At 48.1% G+C, this 17,730-nt stretch overlaps 1 protein-coding gene across 1 annotated transcript in view; it reads right to left on the minus strand.

Annotated features, from left to right (window-relative positions):
* Positions 1-345: 345 nt before the first annotated feature.
* LOC119383637 (syndecan-like) overlaps positions 346-17,730 on the minus strand; it is a 36,246-nt gene continuing 18,861 nt past the window's right edge. The window contains exon 5 of the mRNA XM_037651905.2: positions 346-3,631. Coding sequence (XP_037507833.1) covers positions 3,462-3,631 — 170 coding nt within the window. The 3' untranslated portion in view covers positions 346-3,461. The remainder of the gene's footprint in view (positions 3,632-17,730) is intronic.

The raw sequence follows: 17,730 nt of genomic DNA on the forward strand, positions 1-17,730 counted from the left end.
TATGCCCATGTTCATTTCGGAGTTTCGAATTTAAGTCCGCATCGAAGCGAATTCGAATACTGTAATATTCGTTCGAATATTAGCACATTCTAGAAAATAGTCCGTGGTTCGTTACCTTATTCCACACCCCAGCCCTCGTGTGTACTCTTCGGACGCACACGTGATCTTTACATAAGAAGCTATGGACAATATTTTTCAACTAATTAGAAGCATAAAACGGATACTTGCCAGTGCCTACGCCGATTCGCTTGCAAACGCTGGAACACCAGCCACACACTAGTAAAGCATAAAGACCAGTGTGACAAGCTGACAACTACACAGGACAAGTGACAGGCTTCACCAACATTTTTTTTGTAAATCCATCAATTTATTGTATTGACAACTATGAAAACTTCTGTACAAAAATGTTTTCGAAGCAATACAAGGTCGAGACCAGTGTCTTCAACTGTGCCACTCTTTGGAGCCTGTCAGCAGTTACGCTGAAAAGCTAGCCAAGATGACTAATGCGGACACATCACTGTTTTGGTACGTCTTGGAAGCTACTGTTTGGTCTTTGATGCAGCGACGTTCTTAAATTAAACATGTACAAAAAATTGCTTTGCAGCAGTTGCATGTGGATGTGTGAAAACACCGTACAACAACACGCACTCTTTGCATACATATATTAAGATTCTAGCAGTGAACAGGCACAGAAAAAAAGAATTACAGAAGTTGAATAGGGTTATTTTAAATGCAAAGAACTGAAGCCTGTGCATGATGCTGCAATTTACCGTTAACGCTTTGTAGTAAAAAAAAGTAAATGCAACAACTATATAGAACAGCATTTAAGAATATTCTTCAAGAAAGGCTAGAACCTTAAAAGGTATTTAATAGAAATATCCAATGTTCTGTTCATATACTGCAGTCCAGACGGAAACCCATGGTAGGGCCAAACGAAAAGACAAGCGAAACAAAAAAATTTGCTCACGACTGCATACCGCTAAGGAAGTTAAAATTGTAAATACAGAGGCAAGTTGACACCGTATTAAAAAAAAGGAATCGCTCGATGACCCCACCTTATGAAGACACACAAACTGCTAGAACATTCACTGGTCACACATACAAAGTTTGATAAAAGAATACTACTCTCGCAATGTTGAAGACAAGCTTGGGTATCTCTTAAGCGAATTTTGGAGAAGTGTACAGTATTTACAGGCTCTTTGAACACACTATGCACTAAAACGACAACACATGCGCGGCACATAAAAAAAAAGACAAGCCAGAGACAGAAGTTTCAAAGCAGTATCGTCAAGGCAAAAAGCGCACGAGGCACGCTAAACTTCGTACCGATGCTCCCATGGCTGTTCGCAGTTATTTTGCATTCGCTTTCTTCGGGACGCATGGGATGATTCGTTCATGAAGTATGTACAAGAAAGAGGAAAACGGGTGGACACAGCTAGGAGGCCTCATGAAGGCTAAACACGCGCACAAAAAAAAAACAAAGAAAGCGAGACAAGGAACAAGGGCTGTCGGGGGAGACGGGACGCAGATGTGCCGTTACAAAAAGGCTAGATGCATAAGAGGGGCCCAGACAGCGTGGGCAGGTGGGCTCCAGTGAGATAATGGTAATGCTCTTCTCTATTTGAAAAGCACCGATGTCCCATTCAATTCCAGATTTCAAGCTACAGCCAGGCCTTTCTTGCACAGAGTGAATCAAACAGGCACACACAGACTTGCACGACACATCCCCATTCGTGTATATGTGTATATCGTATAGAAAAGAAAAAATGGGCGATACAAAACTCTACAAGCATTTCGAGTGAGAGGAGAGGGAGCTAGGCACATGGGGATACTAGAAAAAGAACCATCTTGGGCAGGTTGCAGGCATGGCAAGTGTTCTCGCAGAGCTTAAAAAAGTTCAGCCCACCCTGACCAGTGCAGTGCGTATGAACCAATTGTAGCTTAAAAAATCGAACATCTGTGAAGGGCAGCAGCACTTTTTAGAAAGTCATCCAGATTTACTTATCCACTACTGCTCTTTGCTGAACGATTAGACAGCAATTGAGACTTGGTCAGGATGGGAGGCCTTCTGGTGCACAGCACAACGATACACAGTTATGCAAAGAGAAACAGTGGGGGAGGGGGGGGGGGAAGAGGAACACTACACTTTGCACTCATCTTGTGGCACACACCTGAGCTTTACACATACACACACACCGTTGGTCTGTGAACACGTGCAGAGCCTAATACGAGCTCGCCAACGTGCACTCTTGGCAGGGAACAGAGCATTGGGGCCTTCGTAAAAAGTACACCGATGAGAGACCACGCGATTCCACGAAACGACCTGCGTGTTCTACAGTGGGGTGTGGGTAGTCTGCTTTGTCATCGATGAGACGCCAACCCAAAATCCCACAGAACTTAGAAGTGTAATATGTAATTGCACATGACATTAGTAACATCGTGCAGCTTTTGGCCAGTCTGCAACTGAATCCGACCGATTGCCAGCGGGGCATTGCAATTGTAAGGAACATTGTCACTGTATGGACACTGCGCGACAGTAAGAAACCCATCCCGACAGCAGCTGGAATGTACAAACTGGACATCTTTATGACACTGCTATCAAGGTGGAGCAAACAGGAAAAACGTTAGAGCTGATGCTGTAGCCACCTTCCCGAGCCGAGAACAAGGTGAAAGCTTGCTTCAGCAAGCACTCCCTTGTTGGTGCCTTGATGCAACAGCTGCAACAATGCAGCTAAGTTTTCCTGTTTTGACTGCCAATACACCTTTACGGGCCAGGTGTGGGGACGAGTCCTGGCACTAGATTTTTCCCGTTGTTTACACCCCGACAGCGAGCTTGCGCTGAACAAAAACCACAGCACTGAAGTTCTGGCCTATATAAGTAAGAAGGCTTAAATAAATGGCACTATAGGAGAGACACCCTTCATGCTGCACTCGACAGGCAGCACTGAATGAAAGGCCCCTTTCAGTTCCAGCTGGCATGATATTACTGCATGCGGAGCCAACAGGAAGGAGCTGTCATTGACTGCACTACACATCGGGACGATGACACGCGATGTTAAAAAAAGTCAATTAATGTAAGAAAAAAAATTCATTACATCGAGTGACAACTATAAGGCACAACAAACCCAACATTCTTTAAAATGTCTTTTTTCTTTAAGAATACGCTTTCACGTTAAAACGGGATCAAGGAACATGAGAACGAAACTAGAAAACAGAAGTCTGTTAAAAGTTACTCTATGTGGAGAGGAAAAAAGGGAGAGGGAAGCATGGGAGCGCGCGTGGCAAACCGTACACATTTTTTTCTAGTTAAACTTCCGCAGCTGCGGCATTTGATGACGCCTTCGTGCGAGGAGTTTGCGGTTTGCCCCCCCTTGGGTGCTGCGTGAGATGAGGGGAGAGGCAAGTGAGGAGGAGGAGGAGGGGAGGTGTCCTTTTGCACGTGTGTCGGGGGTGATCCGTCTCTAGGCGTAGAACTCCTTGTTGCTGCTACGCATGTAAGAGTTGACTGTTGGTGACCGCTTGGGTTCATCCAGGGCGTAGCTCCCTTCATCCTTCTTGCGCATCCGGTAGACAATGAACATGACGAGCAGGATGGCACACAACAGGCCCACGACGGCACCACCGATCACCGCTGCATAGAGGAATGAAAGACACAGGTTGACAGACCCATGGAGTACAAGCAATTTCAAGAACACCAATTGGGAAGGCTGCTCCGTGTAGTGCACTTTAGCTGCAATAAACAGATCAGGATTACTTACACGAGACATGATGACAAGAATAACAGAGAGCTGAGCTAGTTGGTAAGTATTCATTCTAAAAAGACAGGGCGTGCAAACAAGGACACAAGAAAGAAGTCAGGACACCACAAACGCCGTCTAACAACTGAAGAGACGCACAACAACTGAAAAGGAAAGAAGGCATGAAAACTTATCTGCGCATGTCCATGCAACAGGCGAACCTATCAATCCGGCACGCGTGGCGGTCTACGTTGAAGATAACTGTTAAGGCATTTGATTTCATCTTTATGCAAGTTAATCGACGGTTGGCTCACGCATGCGCTACCACTATTCTCGATATGCCATGCTTCAATCATCAGGCGCGTTTCTTCATTTCTATGACGGTACAACACTGCGCAGACTTCTATCTTTACATTGTCGAGATTGTAGGTGCACGCCAAAATTCGATGAATGCGCAGTGTTGTACCGTCATAGAAATGAAGAAACGCGCCTGATGATTGAAGCATGGCATATCTAGAATAGTGGTAGCGCATGCGTGAGCCAACCGTCGATTAACTTGCATAAAGATGAAATCAAATGCCTTAACAGTTATCTTCAACGTAGACTGCCACGCGTGCCGGATTGATAGGTTCGCCTGTTGCATGGGCATGCGCAGATAAGTTTTCGTGCCTTCTTTCCTTTTCAGCCGTTGTGCGTCTCTTCAGTTGTTAGACGGCGTTTGTGGTGTCCCGACTTCTTTCTTGTGTCCTTGTTTGCACGCCCTGTCTTTTTAGAATGATGACAAGACATACAATTACGAATGAAGGAAGGGAATTTGAGGGCTCATATCTGTGTTTGACACAACCTTAACGAAAACCAGCAGATGATGAAGCCAAGGAAGGTAGAGGGACGGTTAATTGTACTGCTTTTTTTAAGTGTACTGTAATAATTGTGATAAAGATGTCAAGAAAGTGAAGTAGACGAAACGACAACTTTTGGCTGGCCGGGACAGAACCTGCAATCTTCGGTTTACGTGCCCGATGCTCTTACCAACGGAGAATTATGAGGTACACCGCAGTAAGGAACTTCAGATCAATTTTAACCACCTCAAGTTCTTTAAAGCAGCTCCAAGCAGCACTAAATCAGTTTAGACTGGAAAATTACTCTGAGAACTATACTGTTATGTTTGCATCATAAGGATAATCTTTTGCAAAACAAGTCACTAGTGACTAAACTCACCTTTAATCTGATTTTGACGCTTTAACTGGTGCAAAACATTGTGCATAAAACTGAACATTTATTAACGTAAATATACCCACACAACCCAATTGCACTGGTTAACTGCGAAACCATTACCTCAATAGGGAGTTTTAGAATAGTGTACACAATGCTTTGCATGAGAGTTTGCTGCAACTGTGCATGTGTCATATCTATCCTCTTGCGGTACGCAACGAACGCTACCTTTGCGTACGCTATTCTAAAACTGCCTAACAACACTCTTCAAGGTGTGTGTTCTTATTGGCAACTAATCACAATTTTAGCTGACCTACTCTGACAATTGCCATGAACTATGTAGATAACTAAAAATGCCAACAAAGCCCTCCGTAGCCTCCCAGAGCAAACTTTTTCTTGTGCCCCACTGAAATAAAAAGCTGTCTTTATGAGGACTAACCCATTAAACTTGAGTACGCTGCATCAACTTGGGACTTGAGCTACGAAAACTTCATTAGAAATGATGCAAAAAAATGGCTCACCTTACTTTATGAAATTACTATGGCAGAGCTACCAGCAGGATTAGTAAGATATCTAGCCTTAAAATGTTGTCTCTGATATGCCGTTTACAAAATCACTCATCTTATTCATCGTATTTTCCACCATGATGCTATACGACACCAACCAATTTTTCTCCCCATCATGCGTGTCCCAAGTAATACCTAGGCTCAGCTGTAATTGCAAGGGTCAAATTCAATCGTCAAAAACTAATATTTCAGTCATTATTATTGCATACTGAAGAAGAATGGAATCTGCTTCCTACAAATGGCCACCATGGCTGTTCAAGAGGACTTCAAGATTGCTTAGTATATACATTTAGGTGACTGACAGAAAATTTCATTTTTGATGCCTTCAGTGTTCATGTTTCTTTTCATACTGACTGTAACCACTCCCCAGCCTCATGCAATTTAGCCCCGAGGGTAAATAAAATAAATAAAATGACTGTCAAGTTTCATTTTTGGACTGTCCAAACACCAGCAGCTGAATTCAAAAGCAGCAAAATCATTTTTCTCACTGTCCCTTTAATGAGTGCCTGTACCTAAGCACACGCGCATTTTTGCGTTCCGACCTCGTTGAAATGTGGCCCGGTAAATTAAACTGCAGCCTGGTGCTCAAGCGATACATGAGAAATGTTGTGGCACCAACTGCTATAGCATACTGCCACGCCCACTTCTTGTTTTGATGTATTCGGGTTTGACCGGCAGGGACGATTATCAACGCTCGACGCTGTCCGCGAAGTAGTGTTCTAGAAGCGTCGCGATTGTTGCAGATCGGTTTGTTAAGATTGCGCGCCGCACGCGAATGTTCCAGCTTTGTCTAGAGATAACGCCGCCACCAGCGATATTGCTGGAAAGTTCGATAGCGCCTGTATAAAAGCCGACGCGCTTGATCGCTTGTCAGTTGATCGACGGACGACGCCCTGTTCGCCGCTATCATTGTACAGCGTGTATTGCTGTAGTTCTAGTTCTCATTTTCCCGGCCACAAGTTCGGCCAAATAAACAGTTTCATTCTGCAAACGCCGACTGCTGTCTTCGTCGACGTCACGACCACGTGACATCTGGTGGAGGTGCTGCTTCATGATCCGGACGCCACCGCGGAGCGCTGACCCAAGCCCAAGCCGCGAAGAAGACGACTCTAAGGACAACCCGGATCCTCGAACCAGCCGCCGGCAGAAGGCACTGCAACCAGAGTACGGGCTCCTTCCCGAAAACGCCAGGCAGCCGAAGATCGTCACATCGACCGCCGAGACGATGACTGACGCAGTGCCCCCTACGGCGATCGTGATGCAGCCACCCAGGGAGCCGCCGACGTTCCGTGGTTCGCCATGTGAAGACCCCGAGACTTGGCTCGAGACCTTAGAAAGGGTCTCAACAATTAATAACTGGAACTGCGAGGACAAGCTGCGCCACGTATACTTCTACCTAGAAGACGCCGCGAGGACGTGGTTCGAGAACCGAGAATCCGCCCTACAAACATGGGATCTCTTTCGGACGACGTTCCTAAGCACGTTCACGAGCGTGGTCCGCAAGGAACGGGCCGCGGCTATGCTGGAGACCCGTGTGCAGCTGTCCAACGAAAATATTGCCATCTACACGGAAGAGATGAATCGCCTGTTTCGACACGCCGACCCAAGTATGCCCGAAGAGAAGAAAGTGAGGTTCCTCATGCGGGGTGTCAAACAGGAACTCTTCGCTGGATTGATAAGGAACCCGCCGAAGACGGTCGCTGAATTCGCATCCGAGGCTTCCACGATCGAGAAAACGCTTGAGATGCGAACGCGGCAATACAACCGCAGCTTCTCGGCTACAAGCTACGCCGACGTTCAAGCCCTAGGACCCGCCGACCTGCGTGAGACGATTCGAGCAATCGTGCAAGAGGAGTTGCGAAAAATTCTACCTCCGTCGCAACCTCAAGTAGAGTCCATCGCCGACGTCGTGCGCCAGGAGATCCAGCATTCACTCGGCGCGCCTCAGCTAGCAGAGCCGCAGCCGCAAGCTATTAGCTATGCTGCTGCAGCCCGCCGTCATGCTCCTCCTCCACGCCCCCGCCAAGACGCCACACCGCCGCAGTACCGTCGCCAGACGCCGCCGCCTCCACCAACGCCCTACCGACCACCTGTCGGCCAGCGCAGCACCCCGAGGAAGACCGATGTCTGGCGTGCCCCCGACAACCGCCCGCTCTGCTACCACTGCGGAGAGGCCGGCCACACGTACCGCCGCTGCCAGTACCGACAGATGGGACTACGGGGATTCGCTATCAACGCGCCGCGCCCGCAGCCAGGCGAACGGCCGCGCGACATCGACGACTACCTCACCGGAACACAGTGGCAAGAACGACGACCTTCCCGCTCGCCGTCGCCCGGCCGCTACATGTCACCGCACCGCCGGCCGTACACTGGCCCAAACCGGGGCCGGTCGCCTAGCCCGTATCCGGAAAACTAAGGGCAGCAACCGATGGAGGTGCGGTTGCTGTACGACGAACTACCGAAGATCCTCCGCCGCCGACGACGACGCCGCGACGAAACCTTCAGAACACGACGCGAACCAGACAGACCCCTGACGACGAAATCTCGCGGTCTGAAGAAGACCCGACGACGCAAAATGGAAGCGGCGGAACACACCGACGCAGCCGTGACCCCACGCCACGACCTAAGTGCAACGCGAGACGACGAACTAGCGACCTCGACGTTCTTATCGACGGCCACAGCATCACAGCCCTCGTCGACACCGGAGCCGACTATTCTGTCTTTAGTGGACCGTTCGCCACCAAGCTGAAGAAAGTAAAGACCGCTTGGAGTGGACCCGAAATCCGGACAGCTGGAGGCCACCTGATAACGCCGATTGGTGTCTGCACGGCGAGAGTCACCATCAATAACCGGACGTATCCTGCGAGCTTTGTAATCCTACAAAACTGCTCCAGGGATGTGATACTTGGAATGGACTTCCTAAGTGACCACGGCGCCGTCATCGACCTGAGGTCTGAGTCGATAACACTGAACTCGGACAAAGCGCTCCCGCCCCACGCGATGCCAGGCAACCATGAATTGAATGTGATAGAAGAGCAGGTGACCATTCCGCCGCGCTCCAGCGTCATTATTTCCGTCGGCACCGAAAAACCTGCGAACCTTGAAGGCGTCATCGAGGGTGATCAGCACCTACTCCTGAACCGTCAAATATGCGTCGCACGAGGTATAGCCGAGCTGCGTGACGGTAAAGCAAAAGTAGTGCTGACAAACTTCAGCCACGAATATAGGCACCTCAACTTTGGTATGACGGTTGCCTACATCGACGAATGTGTAGCCGCCAGCGATGCTTTCGCCCTCTTCGATGCTGCCGAACCTGCTTCGACGAATAGAGGTCCCGAACCGGATTCTGACGTCAACCCGATCCTTTCGAAGGCCAAGCAAGACCAGCTCAAAACCCTGCTCTTGCAATACAAGGACTGTTTCTCGTCGTCATCGCGGGTCCGACAAACGCCCCTCGCGAAGCACCGCATTATAACAGAAGAAAATTCTCGACCACTCCGTCAGAGCCCCTACAGAGTTTCTACTCGAGAGCGCGACGCGATAAAGAAACAAGTCGATGAGATGCTACGCGACAACATCATCCAACCGTCCAAGAGTCCGTGGGCGTCACCCGTGGTGTTAGTGAAGAAGAAGGACGGGACACTGCGCTTCTGCGTTGATTATCGGCGCCTGAACAAAATCACGAAGAAGGACGTGTACCCCCTCCCACGAATAGACGACACCCTGGATCGACTTCACAACGCGACGTACTTTTCGTCGATGGACCTCAAGACCGGCTACTGGCAAATCGAAGTCGACGAGAGAGACCGAGAAAAGACTGCCTTTATAACACCCGACGGCCTCTTTGAGTTCAAGGTCATGCCTTTCGGTCTTTGCTCGGCACCTGCGACGTTCCAGCGTGTCATGGACACCGTACTGGCCGGATTGAAGTGGCAGACGTGCCTTGTGTATTTGGACGACGTCGTCGTGTTTTCCTCGACCTTCGACGAGCATCTCCGGCGGCTTGAGGCAGTACTTCAAGCAATCAAGACCTCTGGACTGACCCTGAAGCCAGAAAAGTGCAGATTCGCGTATGACGAGCTCTTGTTTCTGGGTCATGTGATCAGCAAGTCTGGAGTGCGCCCAGACCCGCGGAAAACAGCTGCCATCACCGAATTTGCGCCACCCACCGACAAGAAGGCCGTGCGCCGATTTCTCGGTTTATGTGCCTATTACCGACGCTTCGTCAAAAACTTTTCACGGATCGCCGAACCACTGACGCTTCTCACGAAGAATAACGTGGAATTCAGGCGGGAAACGGCGCAAGTGCAAGCCTTTCAAGAACTTAAACGACGCCTGCAGACACCACCCATACTTGCGCATTTCGACGATTGCGCCGATACAGAAATGCACACCGACGCAAGCAGCGTAGGACTCGGTGCCGTCCTTGTGCAAAAGACTAACGGGCTTGAAAGGGTTATCAGTTATGCTAGCCGGTCACTATCCAAGGCAGAAGCAAACTATTCCACAACAGAAAAGGAATGCCTTGCCATTCTCTGGGCTACCTCAAAGTTTCGCCCCTACCTCTATGGCAGGCCCTTCAAAGTTGTCAGTGACCATCACGCCTTATGTTGGCTAGCTAACTTGAAGGACCCTTCAGGTCGTCTCGCACGATGGAGTCTCAGGCTTCAAGAATTCGATATTACCGTCGTGTACAAGTCCGGACGAAAACACTCTGACGCCGACTGCCTGTCTCCTGCCCCCGTCGACGCGCCGCAGCAAGACGACGACGACGAGTGCTTCCTCGGAACTATAAGTGCCGACGACTTCGCCGAAAGGCAACGGGCCGACGCGGAACTGGGGGGCCTTATTGAGTACCTCGAGTGCAAGACCGCCGTTGTCCCGAAGGTATTCAAGCGAGGACTGCCGTCGTTTTTTTTACGGAACGGCGTTCTCCTGAAGAAGAACTTCTCGCCACTTCGAACTGACTACCTTCTCGTCGTGCCCTCATCATTGCGACCAGAAGTCCTCCAGGCCCTACACGACGACCCGACGGCTGGACACCTCGGTGTTTCCCGCACGCTCGCCAGAATACAGGAAAAATACTACTGGCCACGCCTTGCTGCCGACGTCGCCCACTACGTCAAGACTTGCCGAGATTGCCAGCGGCGGAAGACACCGCCGACTAGGCCAGCGGGACTTCTGCAGCCAATCGAACCACCTCACCGGCCGTTCCAGCAAATCGGGATGGACCTACTGGGGCCGTTCCCGACGTCGACTTCCGGCAACAAGTGGATCGTCGTAGCGACTGACTACCTCACCCGCTACGCCGAGACAAAGGCCTTGCCCAAAGGCAGCGCCGCCGAGGTAGCCAAGTTCTTCGTGGAGAACATCGTCTTGCGACACGGCGCCCCAGAGGTTCTCATCACCGACAGAGGTACGGCGTTCACGGCTGACCTAACTCAGGCGATCTTGGAATACATGCCACACAAGCCACCGCCGCACCACCGCGTACCACCCACAGACCAACGGCCTCACCGAGCGTCTAAACAAGACTATCGCCGACATGCTGGCCATGTACGTCGACGTCGAACACAAGACGTGGGACGCCATCCTTCCGTACGTGACCTTCGCGTACAACACGGCCGTACAGGAAACGACGCAGATGACGCCATACAAGTTGGTCTACGGACGGAGCCCGGCAACGACGCTCGACGCCATGCTACCAAACGTGACCGACGAGGAAAACATCGACGTGACCACCTACCTACAGCGCGCCGAAGAAGCACGACAGCTCGCCCGCCTACGGATCAAGAACCAGCAGACGACTGACAGTCGCCGCTACAACCTTCGACGACGCCACATGGAATACCAGCCCGGTGACCGTGTATGGGTATGGACGCCAATACGCCGACGAGGACTTAGTGAGAAGCTTCTTCGACGATACTTCGGACCGTACAGGGTACTTCGACGCCTCGGCGCACTCGACTATGAGGTTGCCCCTGACGGCATTACGAACTCTCAGCGGCGCCGTGCGCGACCTGAAATCGTCCATGTCGTGCGCCTTAAGCCGTTTTTTGCGCGTTAGCGAGCCTGGGGACTCTATCTTTTCCTTTGTTATTGTAATTTAGTTGTGTATGCACTTGTTTTTTCCTCTTCTATGTTCTTTCACAAGCATCGGGACGATGCTTTCTCAGAGGGGGGCAATGCCACGCCCACTTCTTGTTTTGATGTATTCGGGTTTGACCGGCAGGGACGATTATCAACGCTCGACGCTGTCCGCGAAGTAGTGTTCTAGAAGCGTCGCGATTGTTGCAGATCGGTTTGTTAAGATTGCGCGCCGCACGCGAATGTTCCAGCTTTGTCTAGAGATAACGCCGCCACCAGCGATATTGCTGGAAAGTTCGATAGCGCCTGTATAAAAGCCGACGCGCTTGATCGCTTGTCAGTTGATCGACGGACGACGCCCTGTTCGCCGCTATCATTGTACAGCGTGTATTGCTGTAGTTCTAGTTCTCATTTTCCCGGCCACAAGTTCGGCCAGATAAACAGTTTCATTCTGCAAACGCCGACTGCTGTCTTCGTCGACGTCACGACCACGTGACAATACAAAGCAGTTCATTCGATAGGTTCATCATACAGTGAAACCTCGGCGATACGAATCTCACGGGACCACCAAAAATATTCGTATCATCCGAAATTCGTATCACCTGAAAGCATGGAAAATTACCATGCAACAAAAGAACGCTGGAGTACATTTTCGTTTATTTTTTATTAGGGCCGCAGCAACGTCAGGAAGAACCCTGAATGATTGTCAGTTAAGTTTTTAAATGTCGGCAATCCTACCACCACTCGTAAATATACGGTCCGTACGCGCGTATTTAATTAATGAACCAGGTGCGTTGTGACCCGCGACAGCAGTAGCCCCTTCCAAATTTTAGTACGCATTTTTGCATGACACCGCAGTACCGCAGCAAAAGTAACAAAAAAAGCGCTTTGACGCGATGAATCAAGCCCACAAAATTACAGAACCACGGTCCTGTGTTCTGGTTTTGTTAATCGCATAGGTGTTGGGGATGTTTTTTGAAAGATTTAAGACCGTGCCCGCACAAGTGCAACCTCAACAGTCGCGTACGTTGACGTTGTGAGGCCTGACTTCTTCGCCAAGACCGTCCTCGACTTCTTTCGGTCCTTGTCTACCTTTAGAAAAGTGTGTCTTACTACGCGATTCTGACAATTTGGCGGTGCGGCGCGCATGCCCACGCTTGCGTTACCGCGCTCACACATGCTTGGCGCGTCCTCCGCGACAGCGTGGACAGCACCTCTTCGTACCTGGGCGGTAGCGTACATTCGTATCAAACGCCGCTGCGTGAAAATCTGTTCACAACAACCGTACTCCATTACGCTGCAAGCCAATCGGCCTTGGCCGGGACCAACGAAAAATTCTTATCACACCGAAATTTGTATGAGCTGTGATCGTTTTCATTGAGGTTTCACTGTATCGCGTTTTATAGTTGAAAAACCTGCTATGGCTTTGCTTCTGGGGTCATATTGTTATATTATTATATAACATATACTATATTGTAAATACGCTTTGTCTTCACATAATACGCACTGCTGCACAGCAGAAGTGCAATAATGTGATCCCCTGATACGATCAGCAGCAAAGAATGACCACATCACTTATGCATAGCAGGCAGTGCTGGGCAGTATCGAAGATACACTGTATCTTAGATACAGTGTATCTTGTATATTTATCGCGATACGTCTCTCAAGACGTGTAAGTATCTGAATTTCCGATACATTGAAGAATGTATCGTGTATCTCAAGATACAAGATCAGCAAAGTTAGAAATTGGGCTAGTTGGTTGTACATGTTGGAGGGGAATTGCGCTACAGTTAACTGAGACTTAACAAAGCTGTAGGACGGATGAACGTAATGAACACGACAAGCACAAACTATCAACTGAATTTATTGAAGAGAACGTTGAAGGGCGAAAATTCTATGAAAGGGGACAACAGTCAATCTACGAAGGGAGAGGGCGCCCATAAGCCTCAGTGTTAACCCGAATTAATGAACTAGCTTGGCAACCAAACCCGCATTAACATGTTTTTCCAGAAATTACCGAGCAGAAAGCTTCCAATTTCGCAGAGATAGGTTTTTCTTCGAGCATGCGCTCTTAACGCTATCGCATTAAAATGTCTAGGCGCCCTGCTCACTGCCCTATAGCTCTAGTTTGATGAGGCTGCACGCCGCGCCCATGCATTGAGCAATGGACTCTGCAGTCTGTAGCACTCTTACGTACCGGATAAAGCAACAGGAGGCGATGGTTGGTTTCGCAGTTTCATAGCACTAATCGTCTCCTTGCAAAGTTTTGGCTCACCCTGCTTACACAGTATATTCGTTACTCCGCGTATTGTTCAACTGTCATTGTTTCACGTAACCGTCTTTTTGGCTTGCATCGCCCGGACATGGTGCCCCCCTTTGTTCAGGCAACATGGGAGGCTCCATGTCAGGGCCACCTTTGCGGACTTTTTACATGTGCACGAGTAGATTGGTGGCAAGAACAATGGCCTGGTAGCTTTTGGTTGTGGCTTTGTTACAATTTTAGATTTCCAAGAGACTAAAAATGTTTCTCGCTTTTGCGAACTTCCCGATTTAACGAAATAACTCGAACGTCCCCATCACTTCGTTAGATTGAGTTTCAACTGTATCTCCAAATGAATCAGCAGTGCGTGGAGAAGTTTCCTTCACTCTCATTTACTAATTCTACCGGCCAGATGATTTGACGAATTTTGTTGGTCCCATTCAGGTTGAGTTAACGGAAGCAAACTCAGCAGACCAGACACAGAGTAGCCAGTCTATACTGTTTCCATCTGGGTTAATGTATCACTTTTTCCATCACGTATTTGTACCATCTCACCCAAATGGCAGTACATGTTACGTACTACATTAACTAGTGCATCACTTAATGTGATGATCTAGCACTTGCTAATGTTAGAAGAATTAGAAACAATCCAGGCACAAGATGAACCAGTCACTCCCTGTCTTACCACCTGACATTGCCTACGGTATCTGTAGTCTGATACAGTTTCATTTTCATAAAAAATCTGCTCTGTGAAGCAAAAAGTTCAACTAGAAGCTATGGAAATTACTTGACACAGCTGTGGCACAGCAAAACGTGGAGGACAGAAGTAGCATGATTATATAAGCACACTATGTTGTGCCTCTGCATGTTGCTTCTTTCGTCTGTCATCTTTTACCACGCCAAAATTTTGGTACCTAAGTGCACATTAACTGCCCAGAAATGTGTACTAACATATCGAAAGCCCCGACACACACACATAAGGCTGACTGCTGCACAACAAAATCTTGAAGCAACCCTAACATCTGAAGCTAAGAGGGATGGAAACCAAAGAAAGCACAAAGGAAAATGAGTGTGGCTTTAAATGAAACCGGAATAAACAACATAGAGGAACAGAATTGAATATGTTCAATATGGCAACTTGCCACCGAAGGAAGCTGAAGCTACGTCTACCCATTTATACGTGTGCTATACTTAACAGACTAAGATGCGGCGATGGCTCTTCTGTCACACTTTTAAAGGGACACTAAAGAGCAAAACGATTTTTCTCGCATTAGTAAAGTGGTCTTCCACAATACCAAAAACACCACGCTTGCTGCGAGAAGACTCTTAAAAAGCGAGAAAACATGCAAAAAGAAAATACAGGTGGCGACGCCACCTTGGAATTCCCGCACCATTTGACGTGACGTCACATATTTTGGACGGCGCCTGCTTGGGCCTACGTAGTTCCTAATCGGTTAAATCCAAGTACATTGTCCTCTGAGGGGGCCAGAGACTTGGCATAACTAGATTGTGGAAATTTCGTCGAGCCAGTGGCGCCAAAATACGTTATAAATGCTCTTTTAAATCTTTTACGTCACGAATTACAAAGTTCGGCGCGAAATTTAAACATGAAACTTTGAACTTGGTTTTCTCCGCTAATAATAAACCTATGGTGGTGAAATAAACTACACAAGAGTTCTCCGAGCACACTATCTAAACCAATTCATTGTTTCTCTTTAGTGTCCCTTTAAGGGTATTCTGGGTAACTAGATTTCACATCCGGTGTGTTGTACAGTGAACATGGAAAATCTAGACCATTTTTAACATCAAGGGCAAGCTGCTTCCAAGATATAGGATATAGGGTGTTAGTCTAAAAAATCTCTGCAGATTATCTAACCCGCTTCAATCAACGGATTCAGTAAATGCAGGGATTCGACAAGCTCAGCAATGTGCCACGTTTTGTGGGCAATAAGCCACAACGACAAAGTTCCGTGTAACCGAGTCTCTGCAAGACTATACCATTTCCAACACAATGTGGTGCTGCTTCTGCTACCCAACGCTTCCTGGCACACTGGGTTGCAGATGAGTGATGTTTCAAGCCTTGGTATTTCCGAGATTTGTCATTCTCTGAATGTCGCTGAATGCTAACCACACTCAAATGAAAAAATATGTTGTAGGTTCGGAACAACGTGGTTCAAAGCACGAGACAACAGTTGTCTGCAAAGTTGTTGTCCTTACAACTGTAAAGAGGGATTTAAACGGAGGCTAATCTAGGAGATTCTGGTGCACTGCTGCTGTGCCGAAGACCGGGTTCCTAAATAAACACAAAGAAATTCATTTATGCTGAATAGTTACCCACCATAGAGCAGGCACGTCTCTCCTTTATGCAGCCTATCAATATGCTGTCACGATTTGGACAAAGCAATTTTTTACCTGGCCAATCTCAACATGTTCGTATTCCTTCAAGATGATGCATAATGCTGAAGCATACCTCAGGTAACCAAATCTGCTAATAGCCTATATACTCATCCTGAGGCAGCTTAATTGTAACAGCGAAAGCTAGAACAAGCAATGACAGGAATCAATAGTGCAACTGTCAATTTACGCCTCGTGTGTATACGTCCAGGTTACCGTGTAAATGTCTACGCCAAACAGCGCTTCAAGTATGCCACGGCCTTCTGCTGCTCCCACTACTACACCATTTCTGCCAGACACACTCCAGACGCGTAGTGAAAAGCCACTCTCCTTTATTATCGAGATAGCGCTAAAGAGCGTGTGTCGCAGAAATGCATTGACAGCAGTGTCTCCGAGCAAAGAATGAAAAATCAGGGTTTGAGCAGGAATCAAACACAGGAATAATGAGTGACAGTCAAGTATTCTACCACAGAGCCATGCCAGTGCTTGAAACTCCGTATGGAAAAGACCCTAGATAGGAGTCATGTTGGGCAATGAGTCACGTTAACAGATATTGTGTGGCAAAAGCGTAGAACCTCACCAGGTGCCACACCCGTAAAGTGCGCAACAAGTAGATTGCTTAAAGCTGCCTACCCAGTATGATGGGCTTATTTAGCCAAATTTCCTCATCGTCATCTGAAGCCACAGTGTGCTGCTATGTATACATGTGTGTTGCTTTACAGAAGCATGGTAGGTACTTTGCTACTTCGCAAAATAGTGAATTGTGGCGTAGGGGGTACTTCACAACACAGCTTAGTCAAGCTGTTCACCATGAAGCAAATGAGAAAGATATGAACAGGGCCTGATAACACTATCGTATTCTACTGTTAAAGGTGAAGCTTAGCAAGTTTTTCGTGATCATCTGCGTAATAAATTGTTTGATGTCGGTTTCCTCCCACAAAAGATGTTAGCAATAAGCACATCTGAACCGCAACCATCCACAGTGCTTACATAATTTTTTTTGCATGGATAAATTATAGAGCCCGCAAAGGAGAACATACAAAGATGGTGATAAACTATAAGGGTAGTAGTTTCGGCTAGATTGTGTTCCATAGCGGCTGTCGTTTGTCTGCCCTAGTCCACATAGTCCTGTTTAGCACTTTCAATGCAAGTGGTCATGTCTCGCGCCATTAGGTGTGCCGTCTCGTTTAGGCTCAGGAGCGCATCGCCTTTCGTGGGGACGTGGTTCCCCGTCCACGTCTTTTACGATGGTTGAGCTCGTACTTTGGGGTATGCCTACTTGGGCCAGAAGTTAGGCGATCTTTAGTAAGGCGGTAGACACTGAGGCACCAAAACTGCAGTGATCATAGCAACAATGTCACCTTCCTTGCAGGACCGCATGCGCATTCGAGTATCTCAGAAGTATCCTCACCTCTTGGGGGTAATCACACTTTTTTAACGTAAAGAAATTGACTGAATACAGTCGACGTCCGAT

Source organism: Rhipicephalus sanguineus, chromosome 2 (genome assembly GCF_013339695.2).
Source record: "Rhipicephalus sanguineus isolate Rsan-2018 chromosome 2, BIME_Rsan_1.4, whole genome shotgun sequence".
In the NCBI taxonomy this organism is placed as follows: domain Eukaryota; kingdom Metazoa; phylum Arthropoda; class Arachnida; order Ixodida; family Ixodidae; genus Rhipicephalus; species Rhipicephalus sanguineus.